Source organism: Mesoplodon bidens (genome assembly GCF_964165515.1).
Source record: "Mesoplodon bidens genome assembly, chromosome: 9".
Lineage (NCBI taxonomy): Eukaryota > Metazoa > Chordata > Mammalia > Artiodactyla > Ziphiidae > Mesoplodon > Mesoplodon bidens.
In genome coordinates this window covers 99661266-99678533 of record NC_138166.1, presented here as the reverse complement: position 1 = coordinate 99678533, position 17268 = coordinate 99661266, and the positions used below count along the sequence as shown (strand labels likewise).

Sequence of the window (17268 nt, the reverse complement as noted above, 5' to 3'; positions counted from 1 at the left end):
TCTCACATTTTCTTAATGGGCCTAAAAAAAGTAATTAATTTTTGGCTGTGTTGGGTCTTCGTTGCTGCACATGGGCTTTCTCTAGTTGCGGCGAGCGGGGGCTACTCTTTATTGCAGTGCGCGCGGGCTTCTCACTGCGGTGCCTTCTCTTGTTGCAGAGCACGGGCTCTAGGCATGCAGGCTTCAGTAGTTGTGGCTCGCGGGCTCTAGAGCGCAGGCTCAGTAGTTGTGGTGCATGGGATCAGTTGCTCTGCGGCATGCAGGATCTTCCCGGACCAGGGCTCGAACCCGCATCCCCTGCATTGGCAGGTGGATTCCTGCGCCACCAGGGAAGTCCTTTAATGGGCTTTTCTTACTCCATCACCTCAACTCTTTTGTTTAGATAAGCAGAAATCACTAGTTTTTCTGACTGAGAATAGTTTGAAGTTTAAAATATCAAGACAAACAAACTTAGCAACTGAACCAGTGCTCTCCATTCCCACGACCTTAACCTCTGTCCACCTGCTACTTTCTGCTTCAGTCAGTTTTACTTATCTTATGAGCCTCAGAGCGTAATGAACACATCTTTAATCTGATCATGACCTTCGGCCTCTGATAAACGTTTACAAATCCCTGACCTGAGTTATGTGACCGTGTGGGCTCCCGCTTCTGACCCTGGCCCCTCGTGCCCGCTCACCCCCTACCCTGCCCTGAACCCCAGGTGTGCCTGCAGTCAGCCCTTTGGTGTTGGTTACCCTGTAAATGCTGAGGCTCAACTGACTAGATTTAGGTGCTGGGTGAACAAAGGCGAAAATATTAAACCTTGAAAGTGGAACTAAGTTAGACTTGCCAAGAAAAACTGTGTCTTCTCTAAGTGAAAGAATGATGTTTCAGAAAGTAATAAATGCATTAGTTCAGAAACAGGAGCAGTGTATACAGAAGGGAAGCAGGTGGGTGGGCGGCCAGAGAAGTTCACGGGTTGCATCTGACTGGTCTTGAACCGGGCAGGGGCCACTTTAGGACGTATAGATGCGCAACAAAGACGAAGCCAAAATTCAGTTTCACGTGGGGTATAAAGTCAGATTTGGGCAGGAAGAGGCTTCCACGATGGGTCTGCTTGTGAAAGGACTGGAGTGCTCCCCACAGTTGAAGGAGAGAAGGGTGTTTCCCGGATACACAAAGGATACAGTGAGTCTTTTCAGAGCCCGGCTATCGTAGACTAAAAATGGATATTTGTGTACTTTTTCCTTCAGAGAAAATGGTTATCCTCTTCACCTCATGGCAAGACAGAAGACGAATTCACAAATTTAGCTGCGTGCTTTCTGAACCAATCTGCACCGTCACCAAGTATCAGCTCTTTATGTAATTAAAATTGTAACCTGCTCCCTCCTCTTTCTCCTCTCCCACATCGACTGCACCAAAACTAGTACATTTCTTTTGTTTTGCTTTTTTTTTTAAGTTTTATTATGGAAAAATTTCAACATATTCAAAATAAGAAATAGTAAAATCAGCTGCCATAATCCATCACCCAGCTTTAAGGGATAGCCTATAGCTTAATAGTCTAGAATTTTCTTTTCCTACCCTCTCCACACTCTTTAAAGACACGATGGATATGTTTTCCATCTCCCTTGACCACACAAAGCCGGGTCACACTCCAAATGTAAGGTCCCCGAGCTAAAGTTTAGCTCTGCGTGGGTAAGTTTCTTCTATTACCACCCACAGAAAGGTTGAGTCAGGACTAAGTTATTTAAGCATTTTACTCCAGAAGAGAAAGGGAATCTTGGTTGTATAAATGAAACCCAAATCTGCCAGAAGCACCCAGCACTGTGTTACTCTGTTCGTTCTGGTGTAAGTTCACACACAAGTGAGTCCTCAATCCCAACCATGGAACTTTCTCGTAATTCTTTTTCGTAAGGGGTCCCAGACTCACCCCTTTGTCTTATACTGGAAAATATGCTCGTCAGAGCGCCCCGAGTTTACTCCTGCTTTTAAAACTCTCCGTTTTAACTGCTCCCTCTTACAGCACTATCGCCCTGGCAGCCCTGGGCCGCTCCTGAAACGCCTCTCCGTCTCAGTGCACCACTGCCTCCAAAGCTGCAAGTAAACATTCACAACTTTGTGCCCCAGTCTGGCTCTGCAGCCCAACCTCCCACTGTCACACCAACAGCCCTGCCGGACATCGAAGCACCTACAAGCCCATTGTTGTTGGATTATATTTCAGTTCCAGTTAGACTGAGGTCACTAAATCAAGATACGGTTTCCAAGAGGACTTTGTGCTTATCTGTTGCCACTTCTGCCCTGAAGACAGAGTAATGAAACGTTCTCTATACCTGATTTATGAAGCTTTCTTTGTAGGGGAGAACAATAGCACCCAGACTGCCGTAGACTCGCGTGTTCGTTAAACGTTCAGCATGGAACCGACTGTATCGGTCAAGCATTTACTAGCAAGTACTTACAAGTCTGTATTGACTCTCTTCCTGAACTTTGTTCGCTATCAAGTTGTGGCGTTAGGGGAACGTGTACAGCCATCCAATGACTTGATATAGTATCTACTTTGTATTCACACGGGTGACTTTCCACATAGCGGGTGGGCCCTGAGCAAAGGTACTCTCAGTTCTGAATATGCCGGTAAAGTCACTCCTCTGAGCTACGGGCTCGTGCCCCAAGTTCACTATGAATCAAGGAGCTGACCGTACGTCACGGTACTACCAACTGTCCTTTCCAGCAAGCTCTCATACTGATGGAAGGCATCAGAGGCAAACCTGTCACCCACCTCTAATGAGACCAGACTTCACTGCATGCACCCTGAGTGCGCTCCTCCACTTGGCTTCGTTTGTGTTCCCAACCCTTATTTTGCTACTCTGTCTCCTTCATCCTGTTGTCTCTTACGTATTGTGTAAGCCGCCCTGAATCCTGCTGGCAACAGTGAAGAGTATAATTAAGACATACGTAGACCGAGACCCTATTCTGTATGCCGCAGTGCTGAGCTGAGGCCACGAAGATGGATAAAGCCATCCCTGTAGAAGACATTTACACAGACATCTAAGATATACGGAGTGTGAATAGTCCAACATGCTGTTATTTCAAAGGGGTGATCGAGAAAGCCTTCATGGAAGAAATGGCATTTGAGGTACTGAAAGATAAAGGTGTTTAACACATAGGAAAAAAAGAAGGAATATGTCTAAGCAGAGAGAAGAACCAGGAGGGTACAGCACGGCACACGTACGGAACTGGGAGTGTTTAAAGACGTTTCGACGATGGACATAATGAGGAAGAAGAGTGAGGAGGGTGAAACTGGAAAGGAGCCGGGGCGGCAGCAGGTGGCCCTTCCTCCTGGCCACCACGGTCATCGTCATTATCATCGTCATAACTACTTGCTGGATCAGATGCTAGTTCTAAAATTATAAAGAGTATCGAACCATAGTACGGTGTCAGCTGTACTCTCAAGGGATTTATAATCGATGGATTGACAAGAAACACCAAAGTTATACACAAATATAAAGTGGCATTTGGGAGACTTTTCTAAAGGCCCTAATGGTCTAGGATGAGGATACAACCGCTTGGGCGGGAACAGTTAGTGGGGAGCACTTTTTTTAGAAAGTGGGATTCGAGCTGCCTTCAAAAGCAGGACAAAACGAGAAGGCAGGCCGGCCCGTGCTACAGGCAGAGAAGGGAGCATGCGTGTAATAAACAAGGACGTGCTCTGGGGGGAACGAGACACAGCGGTTTCACTGGAAGATGAGGTTCCTGAAGACGGGCGCATGTTAGAAGGGGGTTTTGATTTAATATAATATGGAAGATTTAACACATTATTTTAGGGAAGAGGGGTTTTTTGTGCTTTATTTAAAGCAACGGATGAAGAACATGGAGTAAAACTGTTCACGCGTTAAGGAGTATTTTTGGAAGACGGAACTGCTAAGCAAGCTGAGGGATGAACAGGAATGGGAGAGATGTAAGACCATCCAGAAAGGAAGGGACGGGGCCTAGATTACAAGGGTAGCTTTGGGACCAGACAGGAAAAGCCTGGAGGGCCAAGGGAGGCAGCGCGTCCCCACTCCAATGACTCAGCAGAGAGGACTGGGTGGCGGCTACGCGCTGCTGGGGGCCGACAGGCTGGCTGCCCGCTGGCCTGAGAGGACCCCACGGCCACGCCCACATGCAGCAGGAAATGACTCCACCTTAGAAGACTCAGGTTGCCAGGGGCAGAGGGTGAGGCCGCGTGGCACATGCTCCACAGCTGCCGCCGCCGTGCTAAGGAACCAAGGAAGGAAGATGGGAGCTTTAAAATGGACCCGCAATACAGTCAACTAAAGCAGGCCGATGAGGTCACGGAGACCTGAGAAGACAAAGTGAGATCCGATGAGAAGACAGAAGTGTGGAGGCGCCTCGCACCGGAATCCTCGGCAGCAGAGCCAGCGCAGCAAGGCCGTAATGCTTGCTGGATGAGCGAAAACGACGTCAGTGTTCTCTGCGGCATCTGTGGGTCCTCTGAGTTTTACCACCAGCCAGCGCAGCAGCTGGCTGCTTTGGTAGATGCAACAGCTGAGAACCCAGCACGGGGCCGCCCCACCGCGGGCTTCAATCCTTTTAAATGGACACCTGAAGGTGCGGGCTCTGCTTTCAAGATGCTCCCCCTCAAGACCTAAGCGGACGGGCCCAACCTCCTCCTATATTTTAATACGGATTATTTTTCTTCCGTTACTACACTGCCAACAACTGGGCACACCTGTAGTGCCGTGGCCCGTCTACATACGCACACAAGGCCTCTCAGTGTGCGACTCCTGCCGGCCTGAAGGCAACACGAAACGTGCTGATTTGCCCTGCTGCTGCCGTGCTGTCTCCTTTCAGTCCAGAGGCCGCGCACAGGGAACCTGCCTAGGAAGTAAACCTGCCTATTAAAAAAATTATCTGATCCTTTGTTCAGCTCTGAACCTCTTTAAAACCCATCCTTGAAGATTTCTTTGTGTTTCCAAAGTTCTACCGCTGCCCCGATGCAATATGCTAACGGTGCCTGCAGCACGGCTAGGCGTGAGGGTCCTCAGTCGCGAGTGTCTCTTGAAGGCTGGAGAGAACTCCTCCTCATGCTGGAATCTCACGTCAGGGTGGGTGGGATGGACCCACACTGACCTGCTTCAGCCTGAAGCCCCTGTACCCTGAGAGGAGCCCTGATCCCGAGCTGCGTTCCCTGGTGTTCCCCGGCCTGGGTGCGGGCCAGGTACAAGAAGCAGCGTGTCTAAAAACAGCACATGTGTTCAGGGTTTCAGCCACACCTCATGGGAAAAGACTGCCAGTTCCTCTTTGGGTAAAGAGAGGGGGACACCATGAGGGGGATTTCCCGGACACTGGTTACCCAGGAGCAGCCATTATTCTCAAATCTGTTTTACCTAAAAAAAAATGCCTTCAGAAAATTCTTAAGTAGATTTTGAAGTTTCTAACACAAAAATATTATTTGAATCACATTACAAGTGTGAAACCTGTAATAATTTCAGCCTAGGCCACACTGATTAGCAGTAAAACTTGTTTTCTAGCCAAACTGATGGGATAAATGGAATCATAGGACTAGATAACTTTTCAGCCCTTAAAAAAAAAATCATTTAAGCAGTGCCTTCTATGGCATTTAATAGATGAATTTAAATGATTCTCATATACTATGATTCAACTCAGTTAGGTGAAAAACTTTAAAAACTGTTTTCAAAGTAATTAAACCCCACTTAAAATTAGGTACGATAATTCTAATTTTTTACTAATTCAATCAATCTCCTTTTTCTGCCGCTTTTTTTTTGTTTCAGCATTAATGGGTTTTGGAAAACCATCATGGTTTGGCTTACAATACATCTTTTACGTTTACTACACATGTGATAAAAATGAATACCTACTTAAAATTATTTATGTTGTAGCAGCTGTATTTATTGTCTTACAATAAGCAGCTGCTGTGAGTCAGGCTAAGACTGGCTGCATGTGCTCTCTCTGGAGCATCTTCAAGTTTCCTGGGCTTTTACATCATTGGTGAGTAAAGGTAGCAGGTCCGACCCAGCCCGGGGAAGGTCGTAAAGAAATCCATGCGCCAGTCAGACGGCACCACGAACTTATGAGTCAACCGAAACTTCAGAGATGAGCCAATAAAATGGAAATCCAGGGAAAACTCCTTTTGCAGAAAATAGGAAAAGTATTTGTTTTCTTAAAGAAACTTTTCCTCACAAGAACAACAATTTAAAAAACCAATTTCATGAGTTCAGTATAAAAACAGTTCCTATGGAAATAATAATTATTCTTCATGGGGGAAAATCTTATTTTGATGTTTAAATACATGTGTATCAGTGGCTTACATCTAAAAATACTGTTTAGGGGACTTCCCTGGTGGTCCAGTGGTAAAGAATCCGCCTTACAATGCAGGGGATGTGGGTTCAATCCCTGGTCAGGGAGCTAAGATCCCACACGCTGCAGGGCACCTAAGCCCACACACCACAACTACTGAGCCCGCGCGCCTCCACTAGAGAAGAGAAAACCCGCATGCCACAACTAGAGAGAAACCTATGTGCTGCAAACAAGACCTGATGCAGCCAAAAATAAAATAAATAAATAAATAAACAGATGATAAAAATATTGTTTAAAAGCTTAATTTCCAATAAAATATAACTACTGGTAAATACAGTTTATTTTTGCTGTCTACTGCTGACGGATGAAGTCTCTACTAATAGAGAAATGATTTTACTTAGAAGCTGAACTTGTGCTTTAACTGCCATGAAAAGGTCAACTTCAGATTCAAGACTCACTGACCAAGTCAATCAGGCAGCTGGCTGTATCCAAAAGAAAGAGGAAATGGTACTTGAGAATTACAACGTGATTATTTCTCCATCTAGAACCTTACTTGGTTTGGAAAAGATTGACATTAGAAGGAATATCCCATCATTCCTATGAAAACAAAAAAGCAAGTTATCCTACTGATTTTTAATCTAACTATATTCACCTAGAACATGAGTCCCTAAGGCCAATCTCATATCTAACATTTAACAGTTTACATGAAAAAGCGACACCTGCTTCATTTATCTGCTACTCTAATCCATACCTGATGAAATAAGACTGGCCACCTTAACTCATTTGAAGGAAAGTCATTTAACTTGGCTCTGCTGCCCACACAGCCAAACCGGGTTTTGAATTAACACATCTGTGAAAACACCTTATGTTATTGAAAAGATATCTTCATCAGGTCACCTCTTTTGAATCTCACGTACATGCCTGTCTCAGGCCCTTTAGAGGTGTGTTTACATTCTTCCCGCTAATATGTCACAGATGTGATAACAAGTGAAGCAGCAACCCCCATAATTAGAAGTAGAAGAGGGGGATCCCCCAAAGATAACAGGAAAATAAAGACTTAAAAAAACATATTAAAGATAGTATTGTTGAAATAATTAACACCAAACACAGCAAAATCAGAGATAAAAAGTTTTCTGATTCAGACCTAAGAACCAACCGTGTGTTCTAGAAGCTTTTCTTCTCCAACATCTGTTCCAAACACTATCAAAATTAAAGTTCACAATAGGGACAAAACTGAAGACAACTTACCTGTCTCTTAGAAACACATGATACTTGCTATGTAAAATTATCAAGTGAATTATAGATAACCCAGCAGAATATTCTTGTGCCTCCCGCAGTGGGGATGGGGGTGTGTATGAGAAATGCCATACATTTCAGGGCCTTTCCAGGGCAAATAGCCCTGTGAGCTTCAGTGGGAGGGCGGTACACAGACCGAAGTTCCTGCAAGGGGCAGCCTGTGGCCTGTGAGTGCCAGAGCGAAGTCTCTAGGAGGCTTTAGCCTGTTCTTTCTATGGAATAATCTTCTCTCTTCTAGTGCAAGGAATGTAATTTTGAGAAGACATAAAGGAAAAAAGAATATCAAGAAATGAAATCCTTAAAGCCTAAAAAGTGCCAGAGAAGAGTTTATGGAGATGTTTACTAAATAAAGATGCTTGTGAACTTTCTATTTGAGAGAGCCAAAACAAGGTTCTCTACGAGAGTCTAGTGAAAATCTTACCCCTTGGATTTGTAAGTGGAGACACGAGACACACCTGCAGTCCATGCGTGGGAATGGTTAGGCCTGACTGGTTTTCAGTTAAACAGTACTTACATTTAAAGCAGCTTCTCCACACTTTTCAATCGCTGCAAGACCCTGATTATGAATGTGTGTCTCCAGGAGTTTTTTCAATTCTCCCAGGCCATCCTGGATTCTAGATACAAGATTATACATGCGACCCAAATCTGAAAGAAGAAGGCGCCACACCTTTATGCACAGAAACAAACTCTGCATATCCATTCCATTAACTAAGTGCTTATAGAGGTGAAAGGTACACTGAAATAAAACCACCGCGTTTTTACACCTTAATAATCAAATGCACTTAACTGTAACCAAATACTTTATATTTAGCATATGTATATTTAGCTGAAAGTAACAATGAAGTCATGCTATTATAAAAGCATATTCTCCCCCTTGCTAGGAGAAACTACTAATAGAGAAAGAAGATGATCAGGAACTACATCTGATGCTTCCTAAAATTTGAGATTGAGATATGATTTATGCCTGACACATATCAGGCACTCAAATATTATTTAAAAGAATAAATTTAAGGAGTATTTATGAATATCCATCTCAACTATACAAACAAATAAGTCACAAAAAGGTCCCCAGGGCTTCCCTGGTGGCGCAGTGGTTGAGAGTCCGCCTGCCGATGCAGGGGACACGTGTTTGTGCCCTGGTCCGGGAAGATCCCACATGCCACGGAGCAGCTGGGCCCGTGAGCCATGGCCGCTGAGCCTGCGCGTCCGGAGCCTGTGCTCTGCAACGGGAAAGGCCACAACAGTGGGAGAACCGCGTACCGCAAAAAAAAAAAAAAGGGTCCCCATATTCTTCACTTAATATATGCATGGCACATGGGTGATATATGAACACCAAAGAAAAATCCTGAATCCAAACACCAATCTTTTACTGAGCTCCTAACATGTCCCAGTAAAACAAGGGCGGGGTAAAGGAAATAGTTCTGCAAAATTATAGCCTTCTCATCTTAAAGAATTTTCAGAAGAAACATACGCAAGAAAAAAAAAAACAGCGGTAGCATCATTTAATGCTAAGGTGTATGGAACAAGTTAGACTCCAAACCACACTGAAAAGATGCTCTGCCCCCGAAGTCACACCCCAAACACACTGCAGAGGTCTGAAATCAACACAAGGCACACACACACACACACACACACACACAATCTCACATGTGAATCTCTTAAAGAATGACTGGTGTTGGTAATGCTAACTCTTGACTCTACAACTTCATGTAATTTCAAAATCACAGATCAAAATAAATACCCTTGTGTTTTGAATCTCAGTGGCTCACCTTCATTTTTGTCGGCATCCAATAAATTCTGAAACTCTGTGTGGAAAATCTCCAAGTGTTTCTCGATGAGCACCTGCTCGCACTTCCTGGCTAGCTCGTCCTGGGTGCTCTCATGAAGGTAGACCTGGACTCTCCGCTGCTCCTCCAGCAAACGAGCCTCCGCCTGTGGGAATTAATTCAAGTCAGAGGTTTGGGTTTGCTTTTTAAACACTGCTAACAAAAATAGCAGCAAATTAAACTTGCAAACCTGCCTGAAGAAAAAAAGGGAGGGGAGGGGTTCTCTGATTTTAGGATGAATGCCAACTATAACTAACCGGTCACTAATGTGTCCCATGTTCTCTGTAACCTATATTTTTGCTTCCAAGTCCTCTTTAAATGACTTTAATGAGGTTATCATGATTAACAGTCCAAATGTATTTACATCAATTTTCTTCCCACAGATACGTGGTGCTTCACACCTTTTGGGGGTAATACCCCTGGCGACGCTCTGAGAAACCTGTGGATTCTCCACTGCACACAGACACGGAGGGAAGAACCATGCCCTCTGACTGAGAGCTACTTGAGGTCAAGTCATATAAATATATTCCCTGAAATGACCACATGGAAAGAATCAGTAGCAATTAGACCTTTAAAAAATTTAAATATTATGGCCTTCTCTTGCCAATCAACTGAATATGCATCTCTGAAATCTACTGGATTATTTATGCATCTCAATTTCTTCCATCTCCCTTCAAGGAAGAGAAGAAAACAGGGATGCAATTTAAGAGTAGCAAAGTTAATAAAAGTCGGTTGTTTTACAACATATTACCAGAAATGTGTGGTGTAAAGTATCACCTAGGAACCACTAAATTATCAAAGCAAGAAACAAATTTCAGGGCTTCCCTGGTGGCGCAGTGGTTGAGAATCTGCCTGCTAATGCAAGGGACACGGGTTTGAGCCCTGGTCTGGGAGGATCCCACATGCCGTGGAGCAACTAGGCCCGTGAGCCACAACTACTGAGCCTGCGCGTCTGGAGCCTGTGCTCCACAACAAGAGAGGCTGCGATAGTGAGAGGCCCGCGCACCACAATGAAGAGTGGCCCCCGCTTGCCACACTAGAGAAAGCCCTCGCACAGAAACGAAGAGCCAACACAGCAAAATTAAATAAATTAATTAACAAACTCCTACCCCCAACATCTTCTTAAAAAAAAAAAATTTCAATGATCTCGCATTATTCAGGTAATCTGAATAAAGAGTGAAAAACTATATTTTGTATTGTAAAAATGCCAATACTTCCCAAAATGATGTTTGTTTGTTTGTTTGTTTTTGTGGTACACAGGCCTCTCACTGCTGTGGCCTCTCCCGTTGCGGAGCACAGGCTCCGGACGTGCAGGCTCAGCGGCCATGGCTCACGGGCCCAGCTAGCTGCTCCACGGCATGTGGGATCTTCCTGGACGGGGGCACGAACCCGTGTCCCCTGCATCGGCAGGCGGACTCTCAACCACTGTGCCACCAGGGAAGCCCCCAAAATGATTTTTAAATTTGGCATAATTTTGGAGAAATCTAGAAAAATTCAAGTGGAAGAATAAACATCCAAGAGCCAAAAAAACATAAAATGAAAAAATGACTGGGCAGGTCTTGCACTGTCAAGAATTACTAATAGGACAACAGTTTCAACTGCAGAAATTTAAACCTTACTGCACATTCTAAATACAGTTAAATGTGAAAAACAAAATAAACTTGGAAAATATCTGTAGTATATATCAAAAGGTCAATATCCTTAATATATAATAATCTGTGAAAAATCAATAAGTATGTGCAAATAAAAACATGGGAAAGGAAAAGGAACAATTTTCAAATTAAGAAATACTTGAAGATTCTGATAACATACAATTTGTTATATTATTTGGTTAATGGAATACCACTATCCAGTAAATATAAAATACATTAATGTAATAAATCAGTGGGGGGAAAAAGTTATTTAAAAACCCTATAGGGCTTCCCTGGTGGTGCAGTGGTTAAAGAATCCGCTGGCCAATGCAGGAGACATGCGTTCGAGCCCTGGTCCAGGAAGATCCCACATGCCGCGGAGCAACTAAGCCCGTGTGCCACAACTACTGAGCCTGCGCTCTAGAGCCTGCGAGCCACAACTACTGAGCCTGTGCGCCAGGAGCCCATGCTCCGCAACAAGAGAAGCCACCACAATGAGAAGCCTGCACACCGTAACGAAGAGTAGCCCCAGCTCTCTGCAACTAGAGAAAGCCTGCACACAGCAACAAAGACCCAGCGCAGCCAAAAATAAATAAATAAAAACAAAACAAAACCCTATAGCATTACTCCAATTTGGTGTTTTTGTGCATACTTAAGTAACAGTTTCCCAAGTTTGTGCAGGTTTATGCTATTTGTATTTCCCCGCAAGTCTACAGTTGGGTGTTTTTTTTCCTGATTACAAAGCAATTTTAAAAAACAATAAAAGATCTTTCTGTGCTTTAACTCTGAAGTTCCAAGCCTCTGCTGCTTCATATCTAGTATTTCATTAAGCCTGATACCTCAAGAACTAAAGCTGGTGAAACACAGGACATGCAAACCAAAAGGCACCACTTTTTCTCGAGGTTATACCTGTTTCCTAGAAGAACGTAATACCCTGGCAGCAAAAAGTCATCTCTTAAAAACTTTCCTTTCCCCCAAAATGAAAGGTAAAGCTTTGGTATCACTGCTGATTCACTTTCTGGGGGACACTGGCTTTCCATCCCCTGTACTACAAAAAAACAGTAGCACTCTACAGACTCTTCCTGTAGGGGCCGAGAGGGAAGAGCAAACTGGTTCCTAAGTGATCACAAAAGCATTAAAAGCCAGAGGGGCTCGGTAGTTGTTTACACAGCAGTCCCCCCTTATCTACGGAGGATACGTTCCAAGACCCCCAGTGGATGCCTGCCACTGTGAACCCTATAGGTAGGTACTATGTTTTTTCCTATACATACATACGTATGAGAAAGTTTAATTTATAAATTAGGTACAGTAAGAGATTAGCAACAACAATAAAGTAGAACAATTATAACAATATAATGTAATAAAAGTTACGTTTAATGCCTTTGCCATCCTAACTGGGCACGTGTCATGCACTGTTCATGGAGAGACAACTTATTCTCACCACAGATCGTAGCAACCTTTTCCCTATTAAGCTGAGAACTTTCTCCTTTTTACTTAAAGGAAGTACTTTATGGCTTCTCTTTGGCGTATCTGAATTGCTACTCTTGTGCTTTGGGGCCACTTTCAAGTAAAATAAGAGCTACGTGATCTCAAGCACTGCAGACGAGGGTCAATCTGATCACCTGGTCGACGGAGAGACTGACAGGGGAGATGCTATGGACAAAGGTATGATTCAAGGGCAAGATTCCATCATGCTCCTCAGAAGGACATATTCCAATACATACAATTTAAAGTTTATGGACTGTTTATTTCTGGAACTTTCCATTTAATATTTTTCGGACTGAGGTTGACTGTGGGTAACTGAAACTGTGAATAAGGTGGGACTACTGTCCACAGGCCTACTTCCTTTTATTGCGATTCACAGATACTGCTTTTTTAAAAACAAAACAGAAACTGAAGGACTGTGGGTTGAGCAAGTCTATCAGCACCGTTTTTTCAAAAGCGTTTGCTCACTTTGGGTCTCTGTGCCACATTTTGGTAATTCTCAAAATATTTAAACTTTTTCATTATTATTATTTGTTATGCTGATCTGTGATCAGTGATCTTAGATGTTGCTATTTTAATTGTTTTGGCATCATTTAGCAATAAAGCTTTTTTAAATTAAGGTATGTAAATTGGTGTTTTTGACATAACGCTATTCTCCACATTTCAGAGACTACACTATGGCGTCACGCCCTGGGAAACCAAAAACTCCAAGTGACTTGCTTTCTCCCAGTGGTCTGAACCTGAGCCTGCAGTGTCTCTGAGGTTGGTGAAAAACCCAAGGTCCTGGGTGTTACGTCATTAGGTTTTAGGAAGGACAGTCATTTACATTCTTTGTTGATTTGAAGGCAAATAAGCCCTTGGTCAGGACTGTACTTGGCAGATAATTACGTCACAACACCCGGATCAAATTCAGAATGACTAAATAAAGTTAAGCGATTAAAGGCTGCTCCTATTAATTCTATTAGGATCAGTCTGCAGGAAAAACACAATGAAAAAAAGACCAAAAAAGTAAGCAAATTCATGAAATAAGGGATACTTTATTTTTAAAGTTTTAAAAAATGCCATTAGAAACCTAGAAGCATCACACGTTTTTTCCGTAGCTCAGATGAGACAGTACGATGTGGTAAAACACTAACATGGCTCAGGGGCGTTCACTCATCAAAGTCATCAGTAGAAGGAAAGCCAAAGATTCTCCACTGTTTCCACTAAAAGATTCCTAACAACACAGAAGTGGGAACACAGACCCCCCCCCACCAGGGAATTTGCACATCTAGCCCAAGCTGGCTGTTAAAAGCAGAGTATTTCTTGAAAGTTCAGGCTTTATCTCAATATTGTTCATGAGTTTTGTATTCTACTTCCTGATAGAATGTTTTCATATAAACGTAATTTCTTAAGTTATTAAATAAAATGTGCCACAATTTATCCCATGGTTTTGCATATTCTCAGGCATATACTGAAGGTTCTAAACAATGTATGTGTGTAATACCAAACACTTATATCATGCTTGCTCTTTGCCAAGCATCAAATAATATATAATAATAATAATAAATTATCCCCATTTTATAGACGAGGAAACTGAGGAACAGAAAGGTTAAGGTCAACTCCCTAGTAACTGGTGGAGTAGGGGTTTTAAACTAGCCCCATAGCTCAGTTTGAGATGCAAGGCTACAGCTATAGGTAAGGGTAGAACTGTCCGCACGGTTAAATTCCACTTTTATGCTCACAGAGTCTCTGCATTATGGACTTTCAGAATGGAAGGATGTCATGTTGGTAAGAAACAACCAGATTTGGGCCAAACCTTTAATGCCTCTAGGAAGAAATCCCCTCTAAGAGAGCAAGGATGCTGGGAGCATGCTCTCTGTTGAAGGCAGAGCTCACACTGGGGTGAAAACATCCAGGCCACTGGAAATCCTTGCTCCTCAAGTTGCCTTTGGTTCCAGGTCCGATTTTAAAAGCAGATTTCCCTGCTTTGGGAGCGCTGATGTAGCTCTGGCCTAAAAGTGGATTTCCTTGTACCAAAGCACTACTACCTTCCTTGTTGTGGATAGCAGGTAACTGCAATCCACTAAGTAGTCTGTAAAATGAAAAGGCCTGAACCACGCTTGTGGATGTGTACCGTGATAAAAGGCCCCACTTTTAAAAAACATACATAGTTTTAAAAGGATCACCATATATAGTAGAGTTCAATAAAATATGTCTTTATGAAAACTACACTGCCAAAATAAAAAAATGAAGTAACAGGCAATGCTTAGATTTAAAACAGATTTGTCAGGCAGCTGTTAGAAACTCTCTATAAGCTGGTTAGGTTCCAGACTGGCACACAAAAGCTAATTTAATCCATAAGTATACACAAGGAACTATCACTACTCCAAGTATGATACTTCTTCTTTTTTTTTTTTTTTGCGGTACACGGGCCTCTCACTGTTGTGGCCTCTCCCGTTGCGGAGCACAGGCTCCGGACGCGCAGGCTCAGCGGCCATGGCTCACGGGACCAGCCGCTCCGCGGCATGTGGGATCTTCCCGGACCGGGGCACAAACCCACGTCCCCTGCATCGGCAGGCGGACTCTCAACCACTGCGCCACCAGGGAAGCCCCCCAAGTATAATACTTCTGAAGAGTTCCACTTTTGTTAGGTTTTGAGGTTATCAGAAATTTGTCAAGGACTTTCAGCTTCAAACTTGTAAGGGCCACTTATAATCACTATCTCTTATCAGAAAATGCACTCGGAATGTCACAAACAAATTGGGGAGGACCTTCTCTACATGGCTAGAAGGGAGAGCTGTTTACTGCTCTTTCTGACTTACTAACTTTCGATCTCAGCACATGGAGAAAGTGGTTCTGCAGTGCATTTGCTCTCCAAGCGAACAGAGAATAAAGGGAAAAAAGCAGGTGTCAGACACAGTCAGCCCCAGACTCCCTGGACATCTCCCTGCCCGTCTCAGTCAGCAGCCATAGCCTGTGGGCAAAACCCTGCCTGTAAGTAAACTTTCATTGGAACACCGCTGCACTCACTGTTCAGATGTTGCCATGGCTGCTTCTGCGCTACAACGGCAGAGCTGAACAGTTGCAAGAGAGACCACATGTGCACAAGGTCTAAAATATTTACCATCTGGCCTTTCATAGAAGGTTTGCTACCTCCTGACTTAGGTCACTCCTCAGAGCATACGTCTGGGATACCTGTATTCCCGAGAAGGAGAACGAAGAATAATTCCACTAGAACTTCACTGTAACATCACTTAATGTAGAAACAGATTTATGATACAGACACTGATCTTGGATTTTTTCTTGTCTAAGACTTCGATCCTGTTCTCTCAGAAGGACTTCTCCTCTAATGCAAACTTGAAGACTGTCTTATATAGATTTTTAGGGGATATTTCAGAAGCAAAAAAGCAAAAGTTTGAAGTTCGCAAATATTTGTTTCTTAAAAACTAGTTTCTTGGGCCTCCCTGGTGGCGCAGTGGTTGAGAGTCCGCCTGCCGATGCAGGGGATGCGGGTTCGTGCCCCGGTCTGGGGGGATCCCATGTGCCGCGGAGCGGCTGGGCCCGTGAGCCATGGCCGCTGGGCCTGCGCATCCGGAGCCTGTGCTCCGCAACGGGAGAGGCCACAACAGTGAGAGGCCCGCATACCGCAAAAAGAAAAAAAAAAAAAAAAAAAAAAACTAGTTTCTCATTGACGTAAGACCGTGGCTCCCGTTAGCTACACATATACATTCTATTGTAGTAGAGACAGTTCAAAACACGAAAGTCATACAGCTATTACGGTTATATCCGCCGATCAGTAAGGAGAACACTGAGCCATGATTACCAAATTAATTTATAAAAGCTCCTTGGTGAACTGGGAGAAACCACCTGCACCTGCTACAGACACTACAGGATAACAGTGCCTAAGAAATGACTTTGAAGAAAGTTGCATATATTAAAAAGAATAATTCATTTGAGCAGCAATAACTTTTAACTTAAGCCTACTTTAAGTACTATGTTTACGCTTACCTTTTTCATGTATTCAGTAACCGGGTTCTGCTGCAAGAATTCGGTACTCTCTCTGGTATAAAATCTCTCTGTGTCAGCCAAAAACTGAGATTCAAAGGATTCTTTGTACACTGTTAGCGTTGGGCCCTTTGCAAAGGCATCATCTTCATTCAGTCCCAGTTCCACTGGAAGTAAACAGGAACTACATGTCAACTGCCCTATTTTTGGTTATATTTTAAGGAATATACTTAGGTGTAGCATTCAGTTTAAGTTATCCTTAAAAGGTAAGAATAAAATAACAGGGCATAAGGCAAATCTGTTATTCACTGGTAGTAAAGTATACTTTCAATAAAAGAAAAAAGAAAAAAATCCAGGACACACAAAAGCAAGTAATTCTGATGGATGGCCAGGCATGTTTCAAGTTATCCTGAAGTTCATTCAGAGAACGTTTATATTTCTAAAAGCTTACAAGAAGTAAGAATGCCTAATTCTAAACTTTCAAAGAAATACAATGCTACCTAAGCTTTTAAAATACTGTATTACTTTTTAGATTTCTCAATCTGTTACCATTTGGCTCCATTAATGACACTCTAGCATATATATCCAGTAATTCAGTATGAGACTAGAAAAGAAAATAATTCAAATGTCTAGTCCATCAAAATTTCCTTAGGGCACAAAGATCCAACAATTTTTATAATGGGTAAATCAAACCGAATCACACTGACATAAAGAGAATTATGAGTACCTTTGTAAATGCTAACAATATT

At 43.1% G+C, this 17268-nt stretch overlaps 1 protein-coding gene across 4 annotated transcripts in view; it reads right to left on the bottom strand.

The window, feature by feature from the left end:
- Nucleotides 1–17268, bottom strand: part of CUL1 (cullin 1) — a 118271-nt gene that overhangs the window by 21861 nt on the left and 79142 nt on the right. For all 4 annotated transcript variants that reach the window (XM_081244156.1, XM_081244158.1, XM_081244157.1 and 1 more), the window contains 3 exons: nt 16523–16686; nt 9360–9522; nt 8105–8235 (listed from right to left, as the gene is read on the bottom strand). In XM_081244156.1, the coding sequence (XP_081100282.1) occupies nt 8105–8235; nt 9360–9522; nt 16523–16686 (458 nt within the window). The remainder of the gene's footprint in view (nt 1–8104; nt 8236–9359; nt 9523–16522; nt 16687–17268) is intronic.